This window comes from Triticum aestivum, chromosome 3B, assembly GCF_018294505.1.
Source record: "Triticum aestivum cultivar Chinese Spring chromosome 3B, IWGSC CS RefSeq v2.1, whole genome shotgun sequence".
NCBI classification, from domain to species: Eukaryota; Viridiplantae; Streptophyta; class Magnoliopsida; order Poales; family Poaceae; genus Triticum; species Triticum aestivum.
Window position 1 is genome coordinate 841,374,148 of NC_057801.1, and position 16,164 is coordinate 841,390,311.

A 16,164-nucleotide genomic window follows, 5' to 3' on the forward strand; every position below is an offset into this window, starting at 1 on the left:
CCAACACAGTCTCCCTCTGTTTGCTGATCACTGCTAGCTGTGAGTTAACCTTGCCATTTTCAAATGGATGTTTGTGAGAAATACCATTTTATTGCCGCTGCAGCTGGATTGATGCTGCAATGCTTATCGCAAAAAAAGAAAAAAGAAAAGGCCATTGTCATTGCGGATGGCGTGATTCATCTCTAGACACTAGAGAGATGCATAAAATTCTACGGGAATACAAGAATAACAGTACAATATGTTGTCCCAAGTTTGAAACAAATGCAATAATGGTAGTACAACATTTCGTCCCGATGAGTTAACAAATACAGAACGAGTAGCCAGCCAGACAATGTTGATTACACATAAATTACAGAGCACTATCAGAAATAAGAACCATATATAAGACCGAATTGTTGAGCTCACACCATGCTAAGGAGATTGGAGTTGAAAGTTTTACCCAGCCGAAACCTGAGCTTCAAAACCGGCCATTCGCCCAGCAGCTTAGTGAGAATGGGCAACAAAGCCACCATGATGCAAATTGCAATTGCCAGCCAGTGCACACGTGGAGCAAGCACTGTGTATAAACCAGTTGAAAAGGCCGTAGTAGTTGCCATGTATGCAAACCACATGATCTTCTTAGTGACCGATCTGTAATAAATCAAGAACTCGTAATCCCCCCACCTTGCTATGATGCATATGAAGGCTACGGCAAAAGAGGAGCACATTGCTAAGACGTCGGAGATCAAGAAAGCCTGAAACGCAAACTTCTTTGACATGATAGGAAGGCCCTCGCTTCCAGCATCATTGTTGTATCCTCCAGGCAGGGTGAAGGCGGCGGCGAAGGTTATTGTCGCAATGAGAATCGCCACTAATGAAGTGTTGCTTGTGTATGTCTGAGTTAGTGATTTCACTTCCTTCCTTGATGCATTGGCCATCCATCCTTTGGTATGCGTGTGACGATTATTGACATCTCTAGGATTAGCTGCCAGCATAAGCATATTCACTTCATTCTGCATAAATTCAATGAAAGGCACAAATGGAGATCACGGTGTAATAATAAAGCCTAGCCATTCTATTACTTGGATAGTATTGAAAAAAAAACCGAGACCAACCCGGGCTAGACTAGCCTGTTGGCATTTTTTTATAAAAGAAAACTCCGTGAGCATCAAACGGTCAAGCCGAGACTTGAACCTTGGTGGGATGGCTGCAAACGCTCGTGCCTTGCCAACTGAGCTACGTTCAGTTCTCCTTGGATAGTATTGAGAAAATGTGATATAACAAGGTAAAAGATGGATATTATATATAATTTGACAAACAAAGTAGCCCAGCCCACAATGTTGGAAACTGCACACTACAAAAATGTTACGTAAATTTTCATACAAATTTAAAATTTATAATATAAAGTTTTCTATACTCTTAAAACAATTAATCAAATAGTGGACTACAAAATCGTTTGTACACTGTATCACGAATGACTCTATGATAAGTTGCTTGCATAAATAGAGGAAAGGGGTACAACACAGTAAAATGTTTTCAGAGCCTACTAGTTAACCCTTAGTTAGTAGACTTCTAAAATAAAAAATTAGGTTGGGCTTGTAGAATAGGTTTGGGAGGGGGCAGATTATTTCCACATCCAGCCAAAAGTCCCAAAAGAACTGGCAGTAGATGCTCTACGTACATATTGGTAATATACGTACCCAGTTTAAAGTCTTGGCCTGATCCATGACGTGAACTAATCCCCCAGCTGGTGGGATACCCCTTTTATCGAGCACTGTTGTGTCTATATCTTGGTGAGACAGCAAAGCAGCAACCATTTTAGGATTGCACTTCTGTACTGCGAGATGCAGAGCAGTTTTCCCGTGCACATCTTGTATGTTAATGAGTTTGCGAAGTTGTGGGGTCCTCAATATGAATTTGGTGAACTCCACCTGATCTCGCCACACAGCTGTATGAAGGGATGTCCAACATGGAGCTTGCGTTCCACGGTAAGGAGCATCAGGACAGTGGTTAAGAAGCTCTTGAGCAACATCGATATGACCTCCACCTGCAGCTTCACTAAGGAGAGGCAAACCGTCACGTTGCACCTCATCATACCCTAAAGAGGAATCATGTTCCAGCAATACTCGTACCACGCCAATCTGGTCACGATATACAGCTGCACTTAGTGGAGTAGCTCCCACGTTGTCATGTTCTCTAGCCAGCCGAGGACTTGTTTCCATAATTTTTTTAGCCAAACCTGAAAACAGATCAATACATGAACGATGGTTAATTAAGGAAAGCGATGGCGATAATCCTTGTAAGGACCAGCAAGGATTTATAAGAATAAATAATTCTAGAGCATCAACAATATATTAGAATAAATCGGCTATTAAAAAGTGTAGAAGGACAAGTTATGGGTTGTGCAATCTCGATGTATTGATCGGTGCATCAGGCACGTATATATAAGTACAGAGGTGGGACACAACCTCAACTATACAAAGGAAACAGGAGGTGGGCCCTATACACGTACACAATATACTCAACACCCCCCGCAGTCGAAGCGGCGCCAGTGACGCAAAGACTGGAAATGAACTCCTTGAAGGTAGATGTCGGCAGTCTTTTCGTCATCACATCAGTGAACTGTTGTGCAGTCGGCACATGGAGAACCCGAATATGTCCAAGAGCCACCTGCTCGCGCACAAAGTGAATGTCCGGCTCAATGTGTTTAGTCCGGCGATGATGAACGGGGTTGGCGGAGAGGTACACCGCAGAAACGTTGTCACAGTAGACAACTGTAGCCTGGGAGATGTCGTGATGCAGCTCCTGAAGTAACTGTCGTATCCAGGTGCACTCGGCAACAACGTTGGCCACAGCTCGGTACTCAGCCTCCGCGCTGGAGCGCGAAACCGTGGGTTGTCGCTTGGACGACCATGAGACGAGTGAAGGACCGAGGTAGACACAGTAGCCAGAGGTGGACCGACGAGTATTGGAGCAGCCAGCCCAGTCTACATCGGAGCAGGCCACCATCTCCAGAGAAGTAGACGCCGTGATTGTCAACCCGAGGGTCATCGTGCCGCGGATGTAACGAAGGATCCACTTCACGAGAGTCCAATGAGAGTCACGAGGGGCGTGCATGTGGAGACACACCTGCTGAACAGCATACTAAAGATCCGGTCTGGTGAGAGTCAAATACTGAAGAGCGTCGACGATAGACCGGTAGAAAGGAGCATCCGACGCAGGCGAGCCCTCAAGAGCAGAGACCTTGGCCTTTGTGTCAACAGGAGTAGCAACAGGGTGACAGTTGAGCATGCCAGCACGCTCAAGAAGCTCATGTACATACTTCTATTGATGAAGGAAGAAACCGTCCGGGAGCCGAGCGACCTCAATGCGAAGGAAATAATGTAGAGCACCCGGTCCTTAATAGCAAACTCGTCACGCAGCCGGAGAGTAATCTGCTGAAGAATAGCTGCGGAGGAGGCCGTCAGGATGATGTCATCGACGTAAAGAAGCAAATATGCAGTTGTGTCACTGTGGCGATAGAAAAACAGTGAGGCGTCCGAGCGAGTAACGCTAAAGCCCAGTGTCTGAAGAAACCCGGCGATCCGCTGGTACCAGGCGCGGAGTGCCTGCTTGAGCCCGTAAAGAGAGCGGGACAGCAGACACACATGGCCGGGAAGTGAGGCATCGATGAAACCGGTGGGTTGCTCACAATACACCTGCTCCCCAAGATGGCCGTGGAGAAAGGCGTTGGAGACATCCATCTGGTCTATGGGCCAGCCGCGGGACACGGCGAGCTAGAGGACGGTGCGGACCGTGCCCGGTTTTACAACCGGGGCAAACGTCTCAGTGAAGTCCACTCCAGCGCGCTGGCGGAAACCACGGACCACCCAACGAGCCTTGTAGCGCTCGAGAGTACCATCCGAGCGGGTCTTATGGCGAAAGACCAACTTGCCAGTGATGACGTTGGCGCGAGGAGGCCGGGGAACCAGTGTCCAGGTGCGGTTCCGTTGAAGAGCATCGAACTCTTCCTGCATCGCCGCAAGCCAGTGAGGATCACGGAGGGCGGCGCGAGCGGACGCGGGAATAGCCGACGGCTCCGCGGTGGAGGCGGCGAGGACGTACTCGTCGCTCGAGTACCGGAGGCTCGGACGATGAACGCCGGTACGAGCTCGTGTGACTGGGCCAGGCGGCGCCGTCGGAGCCACCGGTGAGGCGGCCGGCGTGGGGGTCGGCGAGCCGACCGGCGTCAGGGCCAGCGAGGTAGCCGGCGTCGGAGCCGGCGAGGAGGCCGGTGTCAGGGCCGGCGAGGCGGCTGGCGTCGAGGCGGCTGAAGAGCGCCCGATCCCACGGCGCCCGAGTCGGGGGCGGCGGGTGCAGGAGGGGCGCCAGCTGCGCCGTCAGAGTCGGCCGGGGAGGCCGAGGGGGCAGGCGCTGACGTGAGAGCGCAAGGACCGCCAAAGCCCGGAGGCGGTCCACGGGCCGAACGGGACCGTCCACCTGACGATGTCGTCGAAGGGCCGCCGGTGGCCGGCGGTGACGAGACGACAAGAGGTACCTGCTGCTGAAATGGAAACACCATCTCATCAAAGTAAACATGTCGGGAGGTGAAAACACGATGGGAGACGGGATCATAGCAGCGATAGCCCTTAGTGTTAGGTGGGTAGCCGAGAAAGATGCAGACGACGGAGCGGGGTGCAAGCTTATGAGGCGCAGTAGCGGCGTTGCTAGGGTAGAAAATGCAGCCGAAGATGCGAAGTCCATCATAAGAGGGGGGTGCACCGAAGAGAAGATTATGAGGTGTAAAGTTCCCGCGAGTACGGCATGGGCGGATGTTGAGGAGGAGAGAAGCGGTGGCGAGAGCGTTAGGCCAAAAGCGCGGAGGCACATTGGCATGAAAGAGAAGAGTCCTAACGCAGTCATTGAGAGTGCGAAGGTGCGCTCAGCACGACCGTTCTGCTGCGAGGTGTACGGGCAAGTGAGACGAAAGATCGTGCCATGTGTGGTGAGAAGATTACGAACAGCGAGGTTGTCAAACTCCTTCCCGTTGTCTGTCTGCAACGCGAGAATGGGACGACCAAACTGCATGAGAACGTAAGAGTAGAAAGCGGCGAGAGTGGATATAACATCTGACTTGCGGCGCAATGGGAAGGTCCACACATAATGCGAAAAATCGTCAAGTATGACAAGATAATAAAGAAAGCCCGTATTACTGGCAACAGGAGAGGTCCAAACATCACTGTGAATTAACTCAAACGGGTACGATGCAACGACAGAAGAAGCCCTAAGCGGAAGACGAGCATGTTTGCCGAGGCGACATGCATGACACGAGTGATCCTCGTTCTTATTACACATGAAAGAAAAACTCCGAAGTATGTGGCGAAGGGTGGCAGGATTAGGATGACCCAAGCGAGCATGCCAATGATCCACTCCGGTGGCGAGAGCGACAGGGGCGGCGGAAGTGGTGGAGGTGGCGGAGTGAACCAGGTAGAGCTCGTCGGGGATGTCACATCGGTGGAGCACCATCCGTGTGCGAGCGTCCTTAACAAAAAAACCACATTCGTCAAATTCAACAGTAACCGGATTTTCACATGTAAGAGAACGAACAGAAACAAGATTTTTAATAAGTTCAGGAGAAACTAAAATATTAGACATGGATATTGGAGTGGAGTTAGACGGAAAATATGTATGACCAATATGGTGATAGGAAGAGAAGACCTGTCACCGACGGTGATGCGGTTGGAGGTGTGGACAGGATAGGCGGTGTGGAGGTTACCGGGGTACGCCGCCATGTGAGCGGTGGCGCCGCTGTCCATGTACCAGTCGCCGCCGCCGGTGTAGCTGGATGGGGAAGGAGTGTTGTGGAGAGCCGCCAAAAGGGCCGGGTCCCACGGTGCCGGCGGGAGAGGCGGCGCGGCCGTCAGGGGCAGCAGCGGCGGCTGCTGACCGTAGGGCGCCGCGTAGGGCTGCGGCGCGCCGTAGAACGCCTGGTGTGGCTGTGGCCGGGTGCCGAGAATGCCCGGGGCAGGGGCCCGAGGAACCGACATGGAGTAGGCGTGCACAACGCCGGTCCATGGGTTCTGGCCGGCGTACCACGGGGCCAGCTGATAAGCCTGCTGCGGTGGGCAGGGTGCTCCTCCCTGAGCAACTATGCCCCCTGCTTGCGGCCACCACGACGACCGCCGCGACGACCCCCCCCCCCCATTGGCCGCCGGCTGGGGCGGCGGGAAGGGGCGGCCGGGAAGCCTGGCGGGAATGCGGGCGCCGCCGGGTGTGGCGGCGTCAGGTGCGGCGGTGGTGGGGCTGGACCCCCGCGGGTGCCGGCGACGAGGGCGGTGTGGGTCGCGCGAGTCCGCGCCACCCGCATCCAGCGCTCCTCCAACTTGAGGTACGCGACGACCTTAGCGAAGGTAGGCTCCGGGATGAGGGTGAGGTTGAAGGCGGCATTCCTGAAATCCTCGTTAAGGCCGCCGGAGAGGGTGCTGATGAGGAGCTCGTCGTCGATCTTTTCCCCGAGATCACGGAGCTCATCGGCGAGCTTCTTGAGGCGCATGCAAAAAATCATCGATGGATGAGTCAAGTTGCTGGCACCCGTAAAACTCACCGTAGAGCAGGACCTTGCGCTGCAGCCGGTTGTCGGTGAAGAGGCCGTTGAGCTTGGTCTAGACCGCATAGGCGTCGTCCTCGTCATCCACCACGGTGTGGAAGAGGTCGCTGGAGATGGTGAGGTAGAACCAGCGGATGATGGTGGCGTCGAGGATCATCCACTCCTCGTCGTTGATCATGAGTGCTGAGTCCACGGTGCCGTCCACGTGGCCGTGCAGGAGGTACTCACGGAACACAAGCGAAAAATACCGCTTCCAAGCGGAGTAGGACGCGGTGGTGTGATCAAGCTTGATCGAAACACGCTCATGGATGTTGAGGTCGCGGACGAGAGTGACATCGGGACCTGCGAACGGGTTTGAGACGGTGGACGAGGAGGAGCTCATAGCGAAGGTTAGGGTTTGGGACTCGGCGCAGGCGGAGGGAGACGGGGTGGTGCGGGTTGCGGCGCGGGTGGGAGGGGCGGGTGCGGGAGCGGGGGCGAAAGCGGGAGCAAGCGGCGGCGGTGGCCTCGGAAAGAGGCGGCGGCAGCGGCGGGCGAGGTGGTGGAGAGAGGCGGCGGCGACCAGCGGCGGCGGCGGCGACCGGGGAGGATGGCGGCGGCGGTGAGTAGCGGCGGCGGCGGCGGCGCGTAGAGGCGCGGCGGCGGCGGCTTTAGGGTTAGGATCATGCTGCGATAGATACCACATAGAAGGACAAGTTATGGGCTGTGCAATCTCGATGTATTGATCGAAGCACCAGGCACGTATATATAAGTACAGAGGTGGGCCACAACCTCAACTATACAAAGGAAACAGGAGGTGGGCCTACACACAAATATACACGTACACAATATACTCAACAAAAGGCAGTGGGAAATAGGCTATTAAAAAAAACAATATATTAGAATAGTTCTTGAACGTCAACGTACCGCGCTCTAGACTAGATAATACCGCAAAATTTAAATTCCGTTTACATAAAAAGCTTTTCAGTCCAGTTTTAAATTAATAAATCATCAAAACACCATGAGTGAACAATATATCAACATCTAGTTGTACCGTTGAGCTGAGCAGGCAACCATGCGTGCTAAAAAACCACATGTGCGGTTGTATAGGGGCATCAATGAGCAATCACAAATCTGGAAAATATAGACATGCATACACTGGTTCTCACCTGCGTTCCCATTTATTACAGCAGCATGCAGAGCGTTGCTGCCGCTTGCTCCCGTATGAGCAGAGCTAGGTATTTCAAGCAGTTCCTCTGAAATATCAGTAAAACCCCTCATCGCCGCGATATACATGGGTGACTTGTTCATTCTGTTCACATGTGTCGACAAAGCCGGCTCTGTTTCTATGAGCTTCAGCGCAAGCTCCCTGTGGCCGCTGCGAATGGCATGGTGCAGCGCATTGCAGCCATCAATGTCCTGCTTCAAGATTGTCTCACTCGATTGCCGTTCCTGGTAGCATCGAAGGAGAACGGAAGCCAGGGAGACGCAGCCACTTTTCACTGCTGTGACAAGTGGCGTCTCTCCATCCAAGTTTACTGCGGCGAGGAGAGACTCCTCCAGAGCCACCACATCCGTGCAAAATGCCTGGTGGCCATGTATGGTGGATATGTGAAGGCAGGTGTTCCCAGCTGGAGTTGTTCCAAGAAGAATGCTTGGATCTCGCGAGGCCGTCTCCTTCATTGATATGGAATCACCGGATGTGGCTGCTTGCAGGAGCCGTCTGTCCATCTGTTGCTGTCCCTGTCCTCCTGCAGATGAACTTCCTATTGCTGTATTCGCCGCCATGTATCTTTAATCTTCTCGTTGAACTGCAGTCTGCCGGAATGTGGGTAAATGAGTAGTCATGACTGATCAAGAACGAAAAATCGCCAAACATCTATTTTAAGGATAGTACTACTTATAATAAGATCAATGCAAGAAAATTCCATATACAATTAATCAAAGTTGATAGCTGAAGAAATGAGGTGATTGTTCACAATAAATTTATGGATAAACTCTCCTTCCATTTTTTTTTACTTTTGTTTATTTTATGGGCTGTAGCAATTGCTTATTGCTTACAACATTGATTTGTAACAAGCTGTTTGCTGCTATTTGCTCCCTCTTAATATATCTACAGAAAACTGCCATTTGAGAAGACAAATGGTAGTCTAAAAGGTACTGCCTGTCAACCAATAGTATGTAGTATTTTTAGATGCTAATGAATAGCAATTGTGTATAAGTAAAGTAAAAAATTGAAACGGTGACGGGGGAGACTCCCCACCTTAATATACTTCAAAAAGAAATTGATCCAGTTTATAAGGAAAACCAGGTCAAAAACCACACAAGCAACAAATCCACATCGTCCACACACTAGTAGAAAAAGAGGCTTCCGTCCAGCCCCATTAGTCGCGAAACTGTAGGAACCGCGACTAATGAAGTCTTTAGTCGCGGTTCGGCAGACGAACCGCGACCAAAGGCTTGGGCCAGGGCGCTCGGTTGCCAGCTAGTGCACGTGAGGGGCTTTAGCCGCGGTTGGCCAGGCCAACCGCGACTAAAGGTGCCCAAAGGCCTTTAGTCGCGGTTGGCCTGGCCAACCGCGACTAAAGCTCCTCCCCTATATATACCAGTTCAGCGCACTCACTTAGCCATTTGGTGCCACTTCTCTTCACAAGGGGGTGTAGGTTTGCTTTTGGTTCCTCTTATGCACACAAGGTGTTTGATGAAATGCCCAACAGCGTGAAACAAACATGATATGAAGTGTTGGAGCCACACTTGAGGTTCCTCCTCGATCGCGGTTAGCAACTTGAACCTTTCATGCATGTGTGTCATTGATAAAATATGCATGTGTGTTGTTCATTGTTTAATTTCTATTGTTTATAGCTAGTTACTTTAACAAATGCATGATGGTTAATTATATATTTTATATTATAATAATGCAGATGAATCGGCAATGGATGTACGGTAACCGACTCTCCCGCGAGTTCACTACGGGTTTGAAAGATTTCCTCGTAGTGGCTAATGCGAACAAGCAGAAGGGTTTTGTTATCTGTCCATGTGTTGACTGTAAGAATCAGAAGGGTTACTCTTCCTCAAGAGAAGTTCACCTGCACCTGCTTCGGCACGGTTTCATGCCAAGCTATAATTGTTGGACCAAGCATGGAGAAAGAGGGGTTATAATGGAAGAAGATGAAGAAGGGGATGATTTCATCGATGAAAGCTATCTTGCTCATTTCGGTGATACTTTCATGGAGGATGCTGAAGGTGAAGGGGAAGGTGAAGGGGCAGGTGAAGGGGAAGGTGAAGGGGAAGGTGAAGGTGAAGGTGAAGAAGAGGCACGTGATGAGACCGTTGATGATCTTGGTCGGACCATTGCTGATGCACGGAGACGCTGCGAAACTGAAAAGGAGAGGGAGAATTTGGATCGCATGTTAGAGGATCACAGAAAGTCGTTGTACCCTGGATGCGATGATGGTCTGAAAAAGCTGGGTTGCACACTGGATTTGCTGAAATGGAAGGCACAGGCAGGTGTAGCTGACTCGGCATTTGAAAACTTGCTGAAAATGTTGAAGAATATGTTTCCAAAGAATAACGAGTTGCCCGCCAGTACGTACGAAGCAAAGAAGGTTGTCTGCCCTCTAGGTTTAGAGGTTCTGAAGATACATGCATGCATCAACGACTGCATCCTCTACCGCGGTGAATACGAGAATTTGAATGAATGCCCGGTATGCACTGCATTGTGTTATAAGATCAGAGGCGATGACCCTTGTGACAATGTTGAGGGCGGGAAACCCAGGAAGAGGGTTCCCGCCAAGGTGATGTGGTATGCTCCTATAATACCACGGTTGAAACGTCTGTTCAGGAACAAAGAGCATGCCAAGTTGTTGCGATGCCACAAAGAGGACCGTAAGTCGGACGGGGAGTTGAGACACACCGCAGATGGAACGCAATGGAGAAAGATCGACAGAGAGTTCAAAGATTTGGCAGCTGACGCAAGGAACATAAGATTTGGTCTAAGTACAGATGGCATGAATCCTTTTGGCGAGCAGAGCTCCAGCCATAGCACCTGGCCCGTGACTCTATGCATCTACAACCTTCCTCCTTGGTTGTGCATGAAGCGGAAGTTCATTATGATGCCAGTGCTCATCCAAGGTCCGAAGCAACCCGGCAACGACATCGATGTGTACCTAAGGCCATTAGTTGATGAACTTTTACAGCTGTGGGGCAGACCTGGTGTCCGTGTGTGGGATGAGCACAAAAAAGAGGAATTTAACCTACGAACGTTGCTTTTCGTAACCATCAACGATTGGCCTGCTCTTAGTAACCTTTCGGGACTGTCAAATAAGGGATACAATGCATGCACGCACTGCTTACATGAGACTGAAAGTGTACATTTGCCAAATTGTAAGAAGAACGTGTACCTTGGGCATCGTCGATTTCTTCCGAAAATTCATCCAGTAAGAAAGAAAGGCAAGCATTACAACGGCAAGGCAGATCACCGGCCGAAGCCTGCGGAACGCACTGGTGCTGAGGTATTTGATATGGTCAAGGATTTGAAAGTCATCTTTGGAAAGGGTCCTGGCGGACAATCAGTTCCGAAGGGAGCTGACGGGCACGCAGCCATGTGGAAGAAGAAATCTATATTCTGGGAGCTAGAATATTGGAAAGTCCTAGAAGTCCGCTCTGCAATCGATGTGATGCACGTTACGAAGAATATTTGCGTGAACCTCCTAAGCTTCTTGGGCGTGTATGGGAAGACAAATGATACAAAGGAAGCACGGCAGGACCAGCAACGTTTGAAAGACCCTGATGACCGGCATCCGGAATGGTTTCAAGGTCGTGCCAGCTACGCTCTGACCAAAGAAGAGAAGGTCATCTTTTTTGAATGCCTGAGCAGTATGAAGGTCCCGTCTGGATTCTCGTCCAATATAAAGGGAATAATAAACATGGCGGAGAAAAAGTTCCAAAACCTGAAGTCTCACGACTGCCACGTGATTATGACGCAATTGCTTCCGATTGCTTTGAGGGGGCTCCTACCGGAAAATGTTCGAGTAGCCATTGTGAAGCTATGTGCATTCCTCAATGCAATCTCTCAGAAAGTAATCAATCCAGAAGATCTACCACGGTTACAGAACGATGTGATCCAATGTCTTGTCAGTTTCGAGTTGGTGTTCCCGCCATCCTTCTTCAATATTATGACGCACCTCTTGGTTCACCTAGTCGAAGAGATTTTCATTCTCGGTCCTGTATTTCTACACAATATGTTCCCCTTCGAGAGGTTCATGGGAGTATTAAAGAAATATGTTCGTAACCGTGCTAGGCCAGAAGGAAGCATTGCCAAGGGCTATGGAAATGAGGAGGTAATTGAGTTTTGTGTTGACTTTGTTCCTGACCTTAAGCCGATTGGTCTTCCTCGATCGCGGCACGAGGGGAGACTAAGTGGAAAAGGCACGATCGGAAGGAAATCAACGACATGTATGGACGGCCATTCTCTGACTGAAGCACACCACACTGTACTGACCAATTCCAGCTTGGTGGCTCCGTACTTTGAGAAACACAAGAATATTTTACGCTCGGACAACCCGGGGAAGCCTGAATCCTGGATTAGGATGGCCCACATGGAGACTTTCGGCAGTTGGTTGAGAAAACATTTAATGAATGACAATGATGTTGTAGATCAGCTGTACATGTTGGCCAAGACACCATCTTCGACTATAACGACTTTCCAAGGGTATGAGATAAATGGGAATACATTTTACATGATCGCCCAAGATAAAAAGAGCACCAACCAAAACAGTGGTGTTCGCTTTGATGCAGCAACCGAGAATGGGCAAAAGGTCACATATTATGGTTACATAGAGGAGATATGGGAACTTGACTATGGACCCTCCTTTAAGGTCCCTTTGTTCCGGTGCAAATGGTTCAAGCTAACAGGAGGTGGGGTAAAGGTGGACCAGCAATACGGAATGACAATGGTGGATTTCAACAATCTTGGTTACCTTGACGAACCATTCGTCCTAGCGAAAGATGTCGCTCAGGTTTTCTATGTGAAGGACATGAGTAGCAAACCGAGGAAACGGAAAGATAAGAAAACGATCAGTACATCATGCGATGATCCAAAGCGCCACATTGTTCTTTCAGGGAAAAGAAACATCGTGGGAGTGGAGGACAAGACAGACATGTCAGAAGATTATAATATGTTTGCTGAAATTCCGCCCTTCAAAGTGAACACCGACCCAAGCATTAAGTTAAATGATGAGGATGCTCCATGGATACGGCACAATCGTAAGCAAGCAGGGACACAAGGGAAGAAATGATGTATAATAATTTATTGTACCAAACTTTGTTGAATGGATCATGTGAATTATATTACCCGTGATGTGTTTGGTGTCCATTTTCGAATGATTCGAGATACCACTGATGATACATGAAATTTGGAGTGATTTAGTCATACTCCTGCCTAGGCGTATAAAATTTTGAATTGAATTAGTTTTATTTTTCTGAATTTTTCGATATATTATTTGTATTTTTAACATTTTGAATTGAACTAGTTTTATTTTTCTTAATTTTTTGATATATTATTTGTATTTTTAGAATTTTGAATTGAATTAGTTTTATTTTTCTGAATTTTTTGATATAATATTTGTGTTTTTAACATATTGAATTGAATTAGTTTTATTTTTCTGAATTTTTTGATATATTATTTGTGTTTTTAACATATTGAATTTAATTAGTTTTATTTTTCTGAATTTTTTGATATATTATTTGTATTTTTAACATTTTGAATTGAATTAGTTTTATTTTTCTGAATTTTTTGATATAATATTTGTGTTTTTAACATATTGAATTGAATTAGTTTTATTTTTCTGAATTTTTTTGATATATTATTTGTGTTTTTAACATATTGAATTGAATTAGTTTTATTTTTCTGAATTTTTTGATATATTATTTGTATTTTTAACATTTTGAATTGAATTAGTTTTCTTTTTCTGAATTTTTTGATATATTATTTGTGTTTTTAACATATTGAATTGAATTAGTTTTATTTTTCTGAATTTTTCGATATATTATTTGTATTCTTAATATTTTGAAAAAGAAAAAGTATTTTAAGAATACCTTTAGTCGCGGTTGGCCTGCCCAACCGCGACTAAAGGTCGTTGCGCGCGGGAACAAAAACCCGCCGAAAAAGCCCTTTAGTCGCGGGTCGCCTCCCCAACCGCGACTAAAGGTTACCCTTTAGTCGCGGGTCGCCTCTCCAACCGCGACTAAAGGTACCCTTTAGTCGCGGGTCGCCTCCCCAACCGCGACTAAAGGGGGGGGGGGCTATAAATACGAGGGCCCCGAACCCCTTCTCGTCTTCTCCGAATCAACACCGCCACCGTCGCCCTCGCCCTCGACGCCGCCCGCCGTCGCCCTCGCCCTCGACGCCGCCCGCCGTCGCCCTCGCCCTCGACGCCGCCCGCCGTCGCCCGCCGCCCTCTCTCGCCCACGTACGGCGCCCGCCGCCCCCTCTCGCCCTCGTACGCCGCCCGCCGGCCTCCCTCGCCCACCGCGCCGCCTCTCGCCCGCCCTCAACGCCGCCGGCCGGCCTCGCTGCCCTCAACGCCGCCGGCCGGCCTCGCCGCCCTCAACGCCGCCCCCCAATCCACCTCGGGCCGCCAGCCTCGCCGCCCTCAACGCTGCTCTACAGAGAGGATGATCGAGATCGTGGAGAGAGAGAGAGAGAGAGAGAGAGAGAGAGAGAGAGAGAGAATTTTTTTTTGTTCTTTTTAATTTTAACTAGTTAATTAGTTTAACAAAAACGGTAAAATAACTTAAAACTTGATAATTAACAAAAAAACCGTAAAATTTGATAATTAACAAAAAAACGTATATACGGAGAGGGGGCGGCGAGGGGGGCGGCATGCGTGGTGTTTTTTTTAGGGATCGAGAGGGGACGGCGAGGGTTATAAATGTGTGTTGTCCTCGCCTCTCTCTCCGTGACGCCGTCGTCTGCCGCCCCATCTCGCGCTCTACCGCGACACCCTCTCCCACCCCTTCCTCGCCCCCTCCTTTTGCCACCGCCCTTTCGCCACCGCCACCGCCACCGCCCCCCTTCTTCACTTAATTAATTTGTTTTTACTACATGTTTTCAGGACTGACATAATGGCGGACGATAGAGCTGACCCGATTATGGACAACTATGATCCGGACGGTGAAGCACATATGTTCGGCATCATAAACGGCGATATTCTATATGTGCCGACCGGAAAAGAAGAAGATGATATCTCTTCTTATCTGAACCTTGACGGTGAAGATGAAGGGCGCCGTCAGCAAGATGATGCCGAACAAACGTCGATAAACGACGATCTTCAAATGGAAGTAGCAACCACCTCCGGCGCCGAGGTATATATATATACATTGAGCCTCTGGTGATACAAACTAACTGATTTGAATAAATATGTGTGGACTAACGCGCGCAACTCTCTTTCTTATTTTAGCCCTCGGCCGGATCGTCGAAACAATCGAGTACTTCGTCAAAGCGTGGCGCAACCAAGACGATGAAACAAGGAGAAACATGCACCATCGAGGTTGTCGACAGTGCAACCGGCAGGCCGCTGGAGCCCCGCAAGAACGCCACCAAGTTTGTCAACCAATGCGGAGCCATTGTTAGAGACAACGTCTCGATCACCGTCCAGGAGTGGAATAAGCCAAAGAAGGCACGAATTGCTGGTTTCACTTTTGTCGATAAGAGAACAAAAAAAGATTGCTTCAAAAAGCTTATGGAACATTTCGTTCTACCTCCGGAATACAACAAATTCGATGAGGAGGGTAACAAGATTGAGGAAAACAAGGAGAGGAGGAGGCTAGTCAAACAGTTCGCTCTTCATAAGATGGCCGACGCATTCCGGAAATTCAAGCAAAATCTAGCCCATGACTTTGTCAAGCAGAACAAGACTCCGGATTTCAAAGGACAATATGAGAAACTGAAACATGATTGGCCAGAATTTGTGAAGCAAAAGAAATCGGAGCAGTTCATTCAAATATCGAAAAAAAATAAGGAAAATGCGGCTAAGAAGGAGTACAATCATATTATGGGGCCAGGAGGGTATCGCCTTTGGGAGCCTAGGTGGGAGAAGATGGAGAATGAGCTGAGGGCGCGAGGAATCCGTCCAGGTACGGAGGGATGGGACCCAAGGGCCAAAAGCTGGTGGTACGGGCATGGGGGAACGCTGAACCCGGAGACAGGGGACTGTGTTTACCGGGGCAAAATAATTAAACCCACCCAAGCCCTTATTGACGCAATGAGGGATGCTCAAGAGGGGAAGATCAAGTTCAACAGAGAGAACGACGCGCTGACAAAAGCCCTCGGGAATCCTGAACACGGAGGACGTGTACGAGGCATGGGGCACATTCCGTGGAAAATAGGGTTCCCCCAGAACGATGACCCGTACGGTTACAGAAGCCGGAAGAGAAAGATGGATCGGGAAGCAGATGTTGTGGCGCGGTTGGCATCGGAAATGGATGTGATGAAGAAAACCGTGAGTGTACTAGTAGCCGAACGAGATGCAGCTCGTGCGCAGCATGAAGATCATCCAGCAGATCTCAGAAGCCAGCAGCGGAGAAGCAGTGTGGCTTCCACGGAGGCCCCACCGGCTGGT

At 49.3% G+C, this 16,164-nt stretch overlaps 1 protein-coding gene across 1 annotated transcript; it reads right to left on the minus strand.

Annotated features, from left to right (window-relative positions):
- Positions 1 to 401: 401 nt before the first annotated feature.
- On the minus strand, positions 402 to 8,302 carry LOC123067024 (ankyrin repeat-containing protein ITN1-like). Its single transcript, XM_044489986.1, has 3 exons — positions 7,714 to 8,302; positions 1,680 to 2,218; positions 402 to 992 (listed from the first exon to the last, which is right to left on the minus strand). Exons 1-3 carry the CDS (start codon positions 8,273 to 8,275, stop codon positions 402 to 404), a joined length of 1,692 nt encoding a protein of 563 aa, XP_044345921.1. The 5' UTR covers positions 8,276 to 8,302.
- Positions 8,303 to 16,164: the final 7,862 nt, after the last annotated feature.